We start from the raw sequence: 15111 nt of genomic DNA, 5'->3' as shown, positions 1-15111 counted from the left end.
CAAAGTGTCCATTTTTCTATTTCTTTCTGTTCTTTTCTAGGCACATTTTTGTTTGTTTGTTTTTATAGCTGCAGTGCCCCTCTTCTCTTGCTCCCTGAGGAGCTCAAGATATTAGCACTCTCCTCACCTTCCCTCCCAACTAGGAAGGGGGTAGGATTGAAAGCCTTTCTGGCCATTTCTATCTCTGCCTAAAGGGCTGGCTTAGAAGGTGGGACTTTCTCCTCTAGACTCTCTCTGCCCTTCTCCTTGGGGAGGGTCAAAGAAGAGGCTTAGGCAGAGCTTCTGGAATTTCCTTTCAAGAACACCAGAAGTCAAACACTGGTAATGGAAGTGTAGGATCTTCCAATTCAAGGGGAAGGATGGAATTGTCATTAGTAAGTCATTAGTAAGAGTAAAAATGAAATAAATATCAGCTCAGTCTATCTCTCTCAGTATTTTCTTTGATCAAGTCAAGTATGGAGTCCTGGCTTATAGATTCTGGGAAACATCAAACCTCCTCAGACTTGCCTCTTTGGCACACTCAACCAAGGGAGAAAGTAATATTTAAACAAGACCAAAGTAAATGCACTTTTATCTGATTGAATCAAGCTTAACAAAAAGATGGCTGCCTCAGTGGGAAAAGAAACAATGGAAAGAGTAGACTCTTGGTTCTGAATCTCCATCTGGATTGTATTGGGTGGGATGAACAGGAAGAAGAAAGGAGTAGCCCCTCCTTTACTTGGCTTCCCATTGGGTGGAGAAAAGGCCAGTGGGGGCAGGCTTGGCTTCCACTGCTAGTTGCTCTCTCCTCTACCTGTGGCGGCCAATGTCACTGGCTGTGTCACCGGAGCAGCCTTCATCCTTTTCCTCCAATTTCCTCGGATATTTCTCTGAAATATGTCCTTTTCATTTTCGTATGTTTTTGCAGGCTAAGAGCAGAAAAACAAATTAAATCAAACCAAACGAAATTTCCCAGGGTGCTCTGACATCACTTACAAAATCTCAGACATTCTAAATGGCAGACGCATTCAGGTGCTGGTCTTCCCAATTCTGAACACTCTTCCTCTCTTGAGAGGACTTCCTGCTACTCTGCATCTACTCTGTACTTCCTGACTTGGGCACACATTTGATGATGAGAAGGGAGCTTCTCACCCAGCAGACTGGAAGCTCCTTGAGGGCAGCCACTGCTTTGCTTCTGTCCTGCTAGTTAGAATTGTGTGTAATTGCCAAAAACAGCAGTAAATAATGGCAGTGGGGTTGCTCCTAGGGAAAGGCTGCTATGGAGGGCTCACTGTCTCTCCCTATCTGGTTTCCCACTAGAGTGTAAGCTCCTTGAGGGCAGAGACCTTGTTTTTGCTTTCCTTTGTATCCCCTGTGCTATAATTAGTAAGTGCTTACTTAAATGCTGGTGGACTTTTTTTTAAGTATGTTTTAATATTTCCTTTCAAGAAACTAAGGATAGGTGAGCTTGTCTCCAGGATGGTGGGGTAAAAAAGTTAAGAGTCCAAGTCTCCTCTCCCAGGAGGAGATCTGAGAAGGAAGGAAGGAAGGAAGGAAGGAAGGAAGGAAGGAAGGAAGGAAGGAAGGAAGGAAGGAAGGAAGGAAGGAAGGAAGGAAGGAAGGAAGGAAGGAAGGAAGGAAGGAAGGAAGGAAGGAAGGAAGGAAGGAAGGAAGGAAGGAAGGAAGGAAGGAAGGAAGGAAGGAAGGAAAAGAGGGCTTCTGTGTATCAGGTTACCATGTTAAGAATTTTACAAATATTATTTCACTTGATCCTCACAATAATCCTGGAATGTAGAGGCTGTTATAATTTTTACAGGAAACTGAGGCAAACAGAAATTTAGGGCTTGGCCAGGGTTATACAGCTAAAAAGTGTTGAGGCTGGATTTGGATCCAGGTCTTCCTTACTAGACTGTCCAGCAATCTAGGGAGGAACTAGATAGAAGAATGAATGCTGGATGCAGCTAGGTGGCTTAATGGATAGAGAGCCAGGCCTGGAGACAGGAGATCCTGGGTTCAAATATGGCCTCAAGACATGTCCTAGCTGTGTGACCCTGGGCAAGTCACTTAACCCCAATTGTCTAGCTCTTACCTCTCTTCTGCCTTGGAACCAATACTTAGTAAAGATTCTAAGAAAGAAGGTAAAGATTTTAAAAAAAAAAACTGAGTGTTGGCAACAGACCTGACAACTGTCTTTAGGCCACTGAAAGTCTGACTTATAGAAGAGAGATTTGACTTGCTCTGCTTGGTTGCAGAGGGCAGAACCAGAAGGGCTGAGTGGAAGTTGAAAGGAAACCAATTTAGGCTTGGGAAGGGAAACTTCCTAGCAATGGGAGCTGTCTCAAAGTGGAATGGGTCGCCTCAGTGGGTCCCAAGGAGATGTGGAAGGCTGGATTCCTCCTTTGGGAGTATGCTGCAGAGAGGAGGTTTTTTCTAGCATGGGTTGGACTAGATGGCCTCTAAGGTTACTTCCAGCTTGGAGAATTTGAGATTCTGAAAGATGGTGAGCTATCCAAACTCTAGGGCTTGATGGGAGAAAAGTGAAGGAAGTTCTGGTAAGGAGCCTGAACAGGACCCCAATGTCCTTGGGCTCTTAGATTGAAAACTAGAAGAGACTTCAGAGGTTTCTGAGTCCAATCTATCCATTTTAGATGGGAGGAGACTGACATAAAGTAATTTGCCTAATGTTACTCAAGTAGCAAGTAGCAGGGACAGGATTTGAACTCAGGTCCTCTAACTCTTTCAGCTGCTTTTCTCTGGGCCATGCTTCCTCTCTACCCACACACTTCAGTGGGGAATAGAAACTGGAACAGGAAAACAGAAATCAGAATTGGAGGTCAGAGGATGACTTCCTTGTGAGTTTACAGCATGTGGGAAGTTGTGGATAAGACCAATGGGTCAATAGGGAGAGCAGTACTGAGTTGGAAGTGCTGGTTACTCTATGGGGCAGGAGCCCCTCCAGGGTTAGGAGCCTTTGGGATGGGAGGGCTCAGTTTTTCCCAAATAGAGGCTCATCCCCATCACAAAGAGGAAGGCCCAAAATGGAGGCCTAGCCAGGAATACCCAATATCCACAGTATAGATTCTATGTTGTCATGGTGGTTTGGTTGTTTCAGTTGTCCAAGTCTTTGTGGCTTCATTTGGGGAGCTCTTGGCAAAGACTCTGGAGAGGTCTACCATGTCCTTCTCTAGCTCATTTTATAGAGGAGGGAAAGGAGGCAAATGGGGTTAAGTGACTTGCCCAGGGTCACACAGCTAGGAGCTATCTGAGACTGCCTTTGATCTCAGATCTTCCTAACTCCAGGCCCTCCACTCTTTCCATTTTGCCACCGAGCTGCTCCAGAAGCAACCCTAGAGACTTCAATTCCAGGGGTGGGGTGGAGGCCTGAGTAGACTTCTACCTGGCTTAGACCAGAGGTCATCTCTGTGAGATAACCCATCAGTAGACGGATGTCCAGTGGTTCCTTCTTTCCTCTACAAATTCCTCTTTTGGGGGTTTTAAGCTCGTCCTGCCCTGGCTCCAGCCTCCCTTCCAAGCTTTTGATTCTCCATTCAGGAATGATGTTCCAGCCAAAGCTATCTACTTACCGTTCCTCACTCCTCTCCCCCATCTCTGAACCTTGGCACAGGCCTGCCCCCCCCCCCCGGCCCCTGCCTGCACTCCCCTCCCTCCTGGCCTCTTTCTCTTCCAACTTCGAGCTTTCTTCGAGCTCCAGGGAAATTCCCCCTCTTGGGAGGACTTTCCCGAGGACTTCCCCCAGCAGCTGGCATCCCCTTTGCCCAACACAAGCCCATAAGATTACCCGTGGAACTTCTGCACTGAGTGTGGGGTCTCCCTAGGGACGGTGGGTCTCGATCCCAGTGCCTAGCACACTTTCCCACACATAAGTGCTCAATAAAGGTTGGAGGATTGATTTGTTGACCCTGCCAGGGCAGAACTAAGCAGGGATGAGTGACAGAAGGATTCTGAGCACAACAGCACCCATGTCAAGCAGCCAGCGGTGCCTTCTGCCTTCTCCCTCCTTCCTGTACGTGTGGGGGTTGAGGAAGGGAAGAAAGAATCCCAAAGGGCCAGAGGCAGCATGGGGCCTGCAAGGTGTGCCCAGGTGTGCTGGTCCTGCTTGGTCAAGGCACCACACAGCACCTTCCCATTCCCTTCTCTTCCTGGTGCCTAGAACTTCCCCCAGTTGAAAGACTAGCTAGATCCCTAGGGAAGGGGATGTGCTAAGCTGGCTTGCTTCCTCTGCCTTGTACCCGATAGTGCCCATTTCCCATTCCCATGGCTTTGTACAGGTTGTCCTCCATGCCTGGAATATATTCTCTTGCCACCTTAGAGTCCCTAGATCCCTTCAAAGCTCAGCTCAAGTGCTGAGGAGGTCTTTCAAGATCTCCCCAGCTATGGGAAAGCTGGGTATCTCAGTGGATAGAGCACCAGGCCTGGAAATGGGAGGTCCTGGGTTCAAATCTAACCACAGACACTTCCTGACAGTGCCTAGCCCTTACTGGTGGTGCTCCTGTCTTAGAACCTGTACCTAGTATCTATTCCAAGATGGAAGGTAATGGTTAAAAAAAAAAGACATCCCCCAGCTGTTAGAGTCTCTCCAAAAATTACTTTGCATGTAGCTTGTATTCTCTCATACATAGACATGCTGTTTTTCCTATAGAATGTAAACTCCTTGAGGGTAGAGACTATCTAGGGTTTATTTCTCTGGAGCCTCAGGCCTTAATCAATGATTGCTGATTGAATGGTGGGTATGTTGGGGTGACTCACCAGAAGTAAGCATTTGATAAACAGTCCTGTCTTTTCTGTGCATTGGAAGACTTCGTCTTCTTCTCTCCTGAGGCAGCAATCACTTATACACTCCTCATGGCTACTGCAGACTTCTCCTTCTTCCTACAAGGATGCATGGATTAAATTCTTCTCCTATTTGGACCCTGAGATGCCCTCCTCATCCTTGTCCTCCTCCTCCTCCTCCATCCTGTCCTCCTTCTGTTGTCCATCTGTTGTCCTTGTTGTCCTCTCCTCCCCTTCTCCTCATCCTCCTTCCCCTCTCCCTCCTCTCCCTCCTCATCCTCCTCTGCTCTTCAGATTCTCTCCCCACCTCCTTCTCCAAAACCCGCAAGCTCAAGAGAGAGTGGCAAGAAGAAGATGAGGTGAGCCAACGGGCTGCCCTCCATTCTATGCAGCTCCCCTCAATTAGAAAATTCACACCTACCTTTTTCCAAGATAGACACTGCAGGAAAATGGTCCTCGGAGCACAAATTTTCTGGTGATTATTGCTGGTATATGTGCAACAATTGCTGAAGCACTCAGAAGAGTCTTTGCAGTTATATCCAAGAGACTAAAGGAAAAGGTAGGCTAGATGTTTCTCCCTCCCGATCCCCTCTTCCTCAAGCCTCTCCTCGCTCCAGTCCAGCCACTCCACTCAGCTGCCAAAGTGGTGGATCTTCCCAGTGTCCCCTCCCCTACTCCAGAAACTCCAATGGCTCCCAATCACCCAGAGTCCTCCAGCCAGGGGCAACAGATGAGATGGGTGTCATCAGACAGTAAGTGGGGGAGAGATGGCTTCTCCTCTAACTTGCTCTTTGGCAGAGGCAATGAGGAAACTTAACTGATGGAAATGACTGGCTGCAGCTTTTCTTATTGAGCCCAATTTGTGACTGTGGCCATGCAGGGAGCTGGGGCGAAGGGGAGATCTCCCTTTCTCAAAGAAGGGTAGCCTCTTCTCATAACTAATAGTGTTAGAGAGTAGGGGAAGGGAAGCGAGGTACCCAAGGTCACAGGGTCAGACTGTGGCCAAGATGGCGCTCCATGACTGTGGGCAGGAAATGGTCAACCCCCAAAGGGAGAAGGAGCATCAACTTGTGGGAGGATTCCATTTGGTCAGCTGTCTTCAGGGAAAGCCACTTTGTGGTTGGGAAGAGTCTGATAAAGCTTGGGGGGGGGGGGGTCAAAGACCCTGGGCTGGAAGTCAGAAAGACCTGGGTTCACAAGTTATGTGAACCTGGACCTATCACTTCACCTTGCTCAGACTTGAATTCTCCTCTGTAAAATGGGGGTTTTAAGATCTGTAATGCTTAGCTAATAGGATCCTGTGAAGATTGCATGAGATGTTTGTAAAAGGTTCTGGCATTTCTTGAAGTACTCAATCAACTTCATTCATTGTTATTAATTGGGAGTGAGATGTAGGAAGGTCTCAGTGAAGGGCTCCCATCAATGCAGAGAGGTCAGCCCTTTCCCTACAACCTACAGCCTTAAGGGAATGGCCTGGAACCAAGCTGTCAAACAAGGGCACAGACAAACCTGATTAAAATGTAATTGGGAAATACCAAATGAAATCAATAAAATGCAATAGAACATAGAGAAGGGTCCCGTGGGGTTCTCTAAATCCATATTCAGGGCTGGGGATCCTCATTTTAGTGGCCAGTTTCTATCAGGGTTGGACAACACTGTCTTGGACACTGGCAAGTTAAGGGATTTACAGTGCCACTATGAGTCAGAAGGAGGACCTGAAACCAGTACTTCTTGGCTCCTAGACTGGCTCTCATCCCACTATAGCCATGGTGTCTCTCCATGACTGATTAATAACCTTTTTTTTTTTAAACCCTTACCTTCTGTCTTAAAGTTAATACTGTGTATTGGTTCCAAGGCAGAAGAGTGGCAAGGGCTAGGCAATGGGAGTGAAGTGACTTGCCCAGGGTCACCCAGTTAGTAAGTGGCTGAGGCCAGACATGAACTGTGGGAGTCTACATTCTTGTTTGTTTTAAAACCCTTACTTTCTGTCTTAGAGTCAATACTGTGTATTGTTTCTAAGGCAGAAGAGCAGCAAGGGCTAGGCAATGGGGGTCAAGTGACTTGCCCAGGGTCACACAGCCAGGAAGTGTCTGAGGTCATATTTGAACCCAGGACCTCCCGTCTCTAGGTCTGGCTCCCAAAATAACTTTTTGAAAACTGAAGGGAAACAGGAGAAGAAATCTAACTTCCCACCCTTGCCCCCCCACACACACCTTGCTCTCTATGTAACAGAGAAAGCAGCAGGAATTGGCCAGTGCCAGAACATGGAGCCTTCTGTCCCTCCCCTTTTCCCTGACAGCTATTCGCATCCCACCCCATCCTGAACCCCAAAAGGAAGTTACCACATACCTTCTGCCAAGAGTTGCACTGCCTGAAAAACGTCCTCCTCCTACAAATTTTCTGCACAGAAGTGTTTAGGACACAGCACTCACTATGGCAATCTGTGTTTGTCTTGCAAGGCTCCCCAGATTTCTGTAGAGACAAATGATGGAGAGTTCTTTCTGATTGACTGGCACAGATCCAGATGTGGATGAGTGAATGCCAACAAGCATCTTAGAGAGGAGCCCTGGGAACAGATAGATGGACTTGGTCTGTCATCTGTATAAATGGAGATTTTGAACCTTTGACTTCATTCCCCAGAAGTCCTTAGTATTTCCCAAAATTCTCTATAATCTCTCCTAAGTCTCCATGTTGGCAAGATCACGTTATTGGTATTTAACTGACTATAACTCCTCCCACACCCTCTTTGGCATTATGCAGCAATCAGTGGTGATGGTGGTAAGGTGGGGATTTGAAAATGGCTAACCAGCCATGGGCACATGGTTTTATTTGGTATCCTCTTTATTTCTCGATTTCTAATGATCATTAAATAAACATCCTTAAAATATAATATTTTATTATTAAGATAGAATTTTAATTTTTACACATCCAACCAATGTCACTGAGATCAGAGTGACTCATCCTCCAAGTGAATGCAAGGACCTGCCATCTCTTTCCAGCAACTTTACTGTCGTGTCAATAGTGGGGGGTCCTTGTCTCCTCATGAACGTGAACCATTCCCTTTTTCCCTTACGCTGAAAATCTGTTGGCTATAAGACCACTGGAAGTGGTGGTCTTAATGTATCAGAGGAGAGGGGAAGGTGATTTTGACCCATGTCAATCTAGGGCTCAGTGTTTCTAATGTCAGAAATATGCCGAGGGTCAATCCCTCTGATTCCATAAGAGTGTGATATAATGACGGGGTCCCTTTTCCCTCACAGTAATATATAGTAAGTCTGTGGGCTAGTCATGTTCTTACTTCAAAATCTTACCGAAATGTAAGTCTTGTCATGAGCCTTCTTTCGTTTTGTTGGTCCATAGAGACCAAGGTCTAAAATTTCCTCCACAACTTCAATTCTCACTGAAAGAAGGGATCCCATGGTATTGGAACTAATGATGTGGCCTGTCATACAGCCTCTTTTACCTGCCCTAATGCATATCCTGATTTGGGACCCCACTTAAAGTAATTTGATTTTCTCATTACCTCATAAAATGGGTCTAACATCATATCTAAATGTGGAATATCATTTCTCTAGAAGCCAAATAATCCTACTGGCTTTTATGTCTCTTTTATCTCTGGGGGGACCTAGAGCTACAATCTTTTCTAGTATTGGCTGGGGAATCAATATTCCTCCGAAGTCCATATCATCACTCAGAATTTAACTGATGCTCTCCTTGTCTATAATTTCTGTGGTGTAACTGACCATTCCATTTTGGTTAGTTAATGCTCTCTGTAATTCCCTCCACTTCCTGTTTATCATTTCTAAAATATTTGGGAGGATTCCCTTAATGGGTTCAGTCTCATTATTTAATTTCCTGTAGGCCACTATCAGTTTTCCATTTGCTGGGTTTTTTTTTTTCCTGGCCCACAGGGGAGTTCTATGGACTAAGTGTTTTCTGAATTCGGCCTATCTCTTCCAAGTCATTCAGAATTCAATAAGTTTCTTATTCTTCCTTTGATTCTATACCGAGGAATATTAACAACTTGTTTGGGGGCAAAGAGGCAAACTACCAGAGCTCATCAGACTTTTTTCTACCAAGAATTGTATGAGAATTTTCTGATTCTGCCAATATATCCATTCTAATGATTGTTTCTCCTGAGCCAATAATAGTACCTACTCTACAAATCTTCTTGGGCCAATCTGTGATCATCCCTTTTCTGAATACCTTCTTGCATGGGGTTTTGTAGTCTTTGAAATCATTTCTCCAAGTCTGTGCTTGGAGTGTGTTGGTTTCTTTGTATTTTGTATTTTCTCTTGAGTCTGGTGTACTTTTGGGGCTTCTCTACCATCTCTTCCCACCCCTATCCTCTTTGGATTTCTTTGAAGCCTTGGTTCCCATGCCCTCCTCACCCATTTTATTATAAGCTCCTTGAAGCAAGGACTGCCTTTCTTTTCCATATTGTATCACCAGTACATAGCACAATGCCTGGTACATAGTAGGTTGTTTACAAATGTTTATATGCTATTGATGAATAGTGCCAACCAGTGCTGGTCTCTATCTTTCTTATGTCAAATAGCTAGTTCCAGAAATAGGTGTTGTGCCTCTACCAGAATTTAACAAAAGGACTACCAAATCCTTATGATGAGATTCAGTCACTGAAGTTGCTTTGTGAGGTTCTAATTTAGCTCTATTCCACTCAGGGGGATGGGTTTAGTAGGACGATTTCACTTAAAAAACTTTCTTTTAGAATTCAGAACTCAAAACTTTTCTAAAAAATGAATGTTAAAAATTGTTTTTAGGGGGTAGCTGGGTAGCTCAGTGGATTGAGAGCTAGCCCTAGAGATGGGAGGTCCTAGGTTCAAATCTGGCCTCAGACACTTCCCAGCTGTGTGACCCTGGGCAAGTCACTTGACCCCCATTGCCTAGCCCTTACCACTCTTCTGCCTTGGAGCCAATACACAGTATTGACTCTAAGATGGAAGGTAAGGGTTTTTTAAAAAAAAATTGTTTTTACATGTAATAGGGGGAAAATAAAATATTATTTTAAAAAATCTTTCTCTTGACATTGAACAATTCTATTCTGAACTCCCAACAAGGCTTCCTTCAAACCCCTTATGAGAATCCTTTAAACAGGAAACCATTTCAAGGACAGAGAAGTGCAGGTGTATTATTGACCCTAGTTTTGCTGACTAGAGAAATGGAAGCATTCAATAAGACTTCTATTCCCCAATGCTTGAAATCACTCCTTAGTAATCAATCGATAGCATGCAGTTATTTACTCGACAATACAAACATCAACCCCTCTAGTGATTCCTTAAGATCCCAATAAGTGTGTCTCATACTGGTGCTTGCCATAAGGCTTCCTGTCTATCTTCAAAGCCTCCAACAGTCAGCACAACTCTTTTTTTAAAAAAACTCTACCTTCTGTCTTAGAATAAATACTGGGTATTGGTTCTAAGGCAGAAGAATGATAAGGCCTAGGCAATGGGGGTTAAGTGACTTGCCCAGGGTCACCCAGCTAGGAAGTGTCTGAGGCCAGATTTGAACCAGGTCCTTCCAACTCCAGGCCTGGCTTTCTATCTACTGAACCGCATAAAAGCACATACTATGTGCTAGATGCTGAGCCAAGCACTTTACCAACATTATCTTTTTTGATTCTCACTTGAGATGACAGAGGTTAAGTTACTTGCCCAGAATTACACAACTAATAATGTCTGAGTCTAGATTTGAACTCAGGTTTTCCTGTCTCTAGAATCAGCCATCAGCTGTCTCTAAGTAAAATCATTCATTCTCTTTTATTCAGGAAGTTTACTACCATGGACATATGCCAAGAAATCGAAGGCACTGTGGAGTGGAGTGCTTAGGGCGTGTTGGAGCACAAAGGACAACACGGCCATCCAATGCAGCTGAGGAAGTCTCCAGGTGTAACAACTTTTCGTGCCACTGGACCCAGGCTTCCAACGCCAAGAGAGTGGGACTGTCTCTGTGCATCGACTTTTCCACTTAAATCTCCTTCACACACAAGTGTCTTTGTGCACACTCATCTACATCACAGTTGAAAACGCACAAAGACAATCGTCATCCTCGGTTACGGAGAGACTACTACTACTATATTTATCTGTTTCCTACAAGGAGTGGAAGTGAGAAATTGAGAATGATTTTGTGGCAGGAGGTTGGATCAGCTGAGTTTGACCTGTCAGTCAAATGAGAGGGTTCTATTTGGAATGTTACTGGGAAAGGCAGTTGGAAGCCAGACCAACTGTTGGCTGAACCTTTTTGCCTTGAAAGAGGGAGGAAGGTCTTGGAGACTGAAGAAAGGAAGGTGGTCTTGTGATTTTGGAGACTGAAGAAAGAAGGACAAAAGTCCCAATATCTCTCTGACTTGCTCTGTTGATGATAGAGACTGAACTTCTAGACCGATCAGCCATTTCTTCCAATTGAACTATATTTCACCATCCTCCAAACTAAGACTCATTGTAGTATTAGGGAAATCCCTAACCCTCTTACCTCAATTTCTTATCCCTTCCTGTCTTCCCCAATAAACCCTTTTATTTAAGATAGAGAAGAATAAAGGTATTTCTTTTGAAACATCATAAACTCACCCCTGAGTTGATTTAGAAGAAGAGAGAAGAAGAGGAAGGGGGGAGGGGAGAAATAGGGAGGAAGAGAGGTATAGAGGGAGGAGGGAAAGATCAAAGAGAGAAGATAACTGCCTGATATTTAGTTATCAATTACCAATCAATATAATCCCTTATTACTTATTACAGGTCTTTGTATTCCTACTACATTTCACACTCAGCTGCTTTCCTCGATTTCATCTGCTCTAGAAACTCATCCTTTTGCAAGATGAAATCAACTCTGAAACTCATATTTTCTCAGCTCCCCTTGCCCCTTCTGGCTGGAGAGAATGAAGGGTGGACATCTGGGAGCTCCTCCCTGATCCTCCTCTATTTCAGGGTGGCAATCGGAAATTCTCCTCATTATTTCACACCTGAATGATCTCCTGGGTTTCATAATCTCTAGAAACTCATCATTCTGAAAGAGGAAATCACATCTTCAGATCATTTCCCACCCTCTCTGCAGGACTATATAATGCCCTGTGTAACTGCCCTGTGCCTTTTAGCTTATTCTTCTTTTTCTTTTCTTTTCTTTTTAACCTTACCTTCTATCTTGGGATCAATATTGTGTGTTGGTTCCAAGGCAGAGTGGTAAGGGTTAGGCAATGGGGGGTAAGTGACTTGCCCAGGGTCACATGGCTAGGAAGTGTCTGAGGTCACATTTGAACCCAGGACCTCCCATCTCTGAGCCTGACTCTCAATCCACTGAGACACCTAGCTGCCCCCTTCTTTTTTTTAAACCCTTACCTTCTCTTAGAATCAGCACTAAGTTCCAGGGTCAAAGAACAGTCAGGGCTGGGCAATTGGGATTTGGTGTTATTTTGTATTATTCTCTTCTTATAAAGTGTTCCATCTCCATGCCTCTGCACAAGGGGTCCCACACCTCTTATATCCCTGCCTCGAGAAATCCATCTCTAGTTCCCTTCAAAGTGCAATTTAGGAAGATGGCAAAGAGTATATACAGGCCCAACTGATATAAGAAAACTATGATATAACACCACAAAATGAATTCTGGAGCAGTATAACCCACAAAAAGAAAGGATAAAATCATTTTTTCAGTCCCAAACAACTTAGAAAGCTGACTCAAAAGATCGATTACAGCAGGGTGGAAATAGAGCACAAAGAAATATGCCAAGGGAGGCCCCATCATGGCAACAGGTCTTGGGGGCCGCTGAATCAGCAGCAAAGACTTCTGGAACTCTTAGCCATAGATGGTAAGTGAGGTAGGAGATAAGGGGTCAGACAACTGCTTAGAAGGAGATTTTAGGGGTCCCTTTACTGGTTCTGGGTACAAGACTTTTGTCACATTGCCTATAGGCAGATCAAGGTTGCAGTTCTGGGTCAAGGTGTCAGGGTGAGAAGGAGTACTAGCAAGCTCCAGAGCTAGAGGCCACAGTGGAACAGGTGATCCTGGTCGTAGTTCCAAAGCAGAAAAGAGCACTTTTGGTTACTCATAGTCCCTAGTACAGGCCAGGGGAGTATTAAACACCTCTCCTTACATCATGCCACCTTGGAAGAATTGGAAGCAAGCAGATCTCAGAGATACCATTACTAGGTTTTTATCCCAGAGAGATTAAAAAACAAAAAGGAAAAGGATCTACAAGCACAAGAATATTTTTTAATTTAAATAAATTTAATTTATTTTTTGAATCAGTATTTTATTTATTTTAAACTTAATTAATTAAGTAATTAGGAATATGTTTCCATGGTTGCATGATTCATGTTCTCCTCTCCTTCTCCCTCCTCCCTCCCAGAGCCAATGAGCAATTCAGCTGGGTTTTACATGTGTCATTGATCAAGACCTATTTCCATATTATTAATATTTGCACCAGGGTGATTGTTTAGAGTCTACATCCCCAACCATATCCCCATCGAACCATATGATCAAGCAGTTGTTTTTCTTCTGCATTTCTGCTCCCACAGTTCTTCCTCTGGATGTGGATAATGTTCTTTCTCATAAATCCCTCAGAATTGTCCTGGATCATTGCATTGCTGCTAGTAGAAAAGTCCATTTCATTTGATTGTGCCACACTGTATCTGTCTCTGTGTATAAAGTTCTCCTCCTTTTACTCTGCATTCTTTCCTGGAGGTCATTTCAATTTACATGGAATTCCTCCACTTTATTATTCCTTTTAGCACAATAGTATTCCATCACCAACATATACCACAATTTGTTCAGCCATTCCCCAATTGAAGGGCATCCCCTCATTTTCCAATTTTTTGCCACCACAAAGAGCACAGCTATGAATATTCTTGTACGAGTCTTTTTCCTTATTATCTCTTTGGGGTACAAACCCAGCAGTGCTATGGATGGATCAAAGGGCAGACAGTCTTTTAAGTTCCTTTGGGCATAATTTCAAATTGCCTTCCATAATGGTTGGATCAATTCACAACTCTTATCAGCAATGCTTTAATGTCCCAATTTTGTACAAGAATATTTAAAGCAGCCCTTTTTATGGTGGCAAACAATTGAAAAAGTGAAGGAATGCCCATTAATTAGGGAATGGCTGAGTTAGTTGTAGTTGATTGTAATGGAATAATATTGTGCTGTAAGAAATGACAAATAGGAGGAGCTCAGAAAATCCTGGAAAGACTTACATGAGCTGAAACAGAGTGAAATAAGCAGAACCAGGAGACTACTGTACACAGTGACAGGAACACTATGCAGTAAACAACTGTGAATAACTTAGTTATTCTCAGAAAAACAATGATTCAAAACAATCTAAAGAACTCATAATAAAAAATGGCATCTGCTTCCAAAGAAATAACTGATGGAGTCTGAATCAAGACCAAGGCAAATTTGTTTCCCTTTTTCTTATTTATTTATTTTTTTTGGTTTGAGTTTCCTTCCACAAACGGATTAATATGGAAAAATGCTTTACATGATTGCACATGTAAAATCCATACGAGATGATTTACCATATAGGGAGAGGAAGGAATTCAAGACTCAAAAAAATTTTGAAAATGTTGGAAACTGTTTTTATATGTAGTTGGGGAAAAAATAAAATAAAAACAAAGTACAATTCAGATGACAATTCATTCCTCTTAGGCAGAGATTTGTTATATTAAGATTTTCTAGAGAGTTCTAAGGGAGTTTCTCCCTCTCAAATTGTAGATATCAATAGCGTCAGACTTCCATATCACATGAACAATAACATGGAAGACTAGACATTTTCTCTGATCTCCAAGACTTCTCAGATCTCTCCAAAACAGAAATTACGCGCCAAAGATAAAGCTACTTCAGCTATTTTTATGGTCTAGGACATCCAGAATCCAAAAGAAGGCACACTGCACAAATCTTTGGATTTTGATATTTTATAGATCAGTTTTGTATTGCTTAGTTTTGCTGATTTTTCTTATTTTTATTTTTAAATATTTTTGTTCTATGAAATGACCACTAGGGGAAACATTAGTGATGAAAAAAAAAGATAAATAAAAGAGTTTGTGGTATCGTGTAAACTGATTTTAAAAATAAATGGGAAATATAGCAACGGAGACAATGGAGTGGTAAATAGTAAGAGTATACTCTGAGAGAGATTTTTGTCAAAATTATGTGTTTTTGGCCATGGCTTACCCCATAACCCCTGAAAGAAACCATATCTATAGTTTTGGGGGTAGGGTGGATAAGGATGAGTGAGCAAGCCTAGAGAGAAAGGGAGTGTGAGAAACAGATATAAGTGGTCCAGTACCACATCTGAACAATACTATGGTGGTCCATCTAGGATTTATGGGGGGGTGGCCT

General features: G+C 43.4%; 1 protein-coding gene across 3 annotated transcripts in view; it reads right to left on the bottom strand.

The window, feature by feature from the left end:
- Positions 1-554: 554 nt before the first annotated feature.
- LRCOL1 (leucine rich colipase like 1) overlaps positions 555-15111 on the bottom strand; it is a 36167-nt gene continuing 21610 nt past the window's right edge. For all 3 annotated transcript variants that reach the window (XM_007489574.3, XM_016432319.2, XM_016432320.2), the window contains 4 exons: positions 7120-7242; positions 5192-5317; positions 4747-4869; positions 555-908 (listed from right to left, as the gene is read on the bottom strand). In XM_007489574.3, coding sequence (XP_007489636.2) covers positions 774-908; positions 4747-4869; positions 5192-5317; positions 7120-7242 — 507 coding nt within the window. In that variant the 3' untranslated portion in view covers positions 555-773. The remainder of the gene's footprint in view (positions 909-4746; positions 4870-5191; positions 5318-7119; positions 7243-15111) is intronic.

Source organism: Monodelphis domestica, chromosome 3 (genome assembly GCF_027887165.1).
Source record: "Monodelphis domestica isolate mMonDom1 chromosome 3, mMonDom1.pri, whole genome shotgun sequence".
Lineage (NCBI taxonomy): Eukaryota > Metazoa > Chordata > Mammalia > Didelphimorphia > Didelphidae > Monodelphis > Monodelphis domestica.
This window is presented reverse-complemented; position numbering and strand designations above follow the sequence as displayed.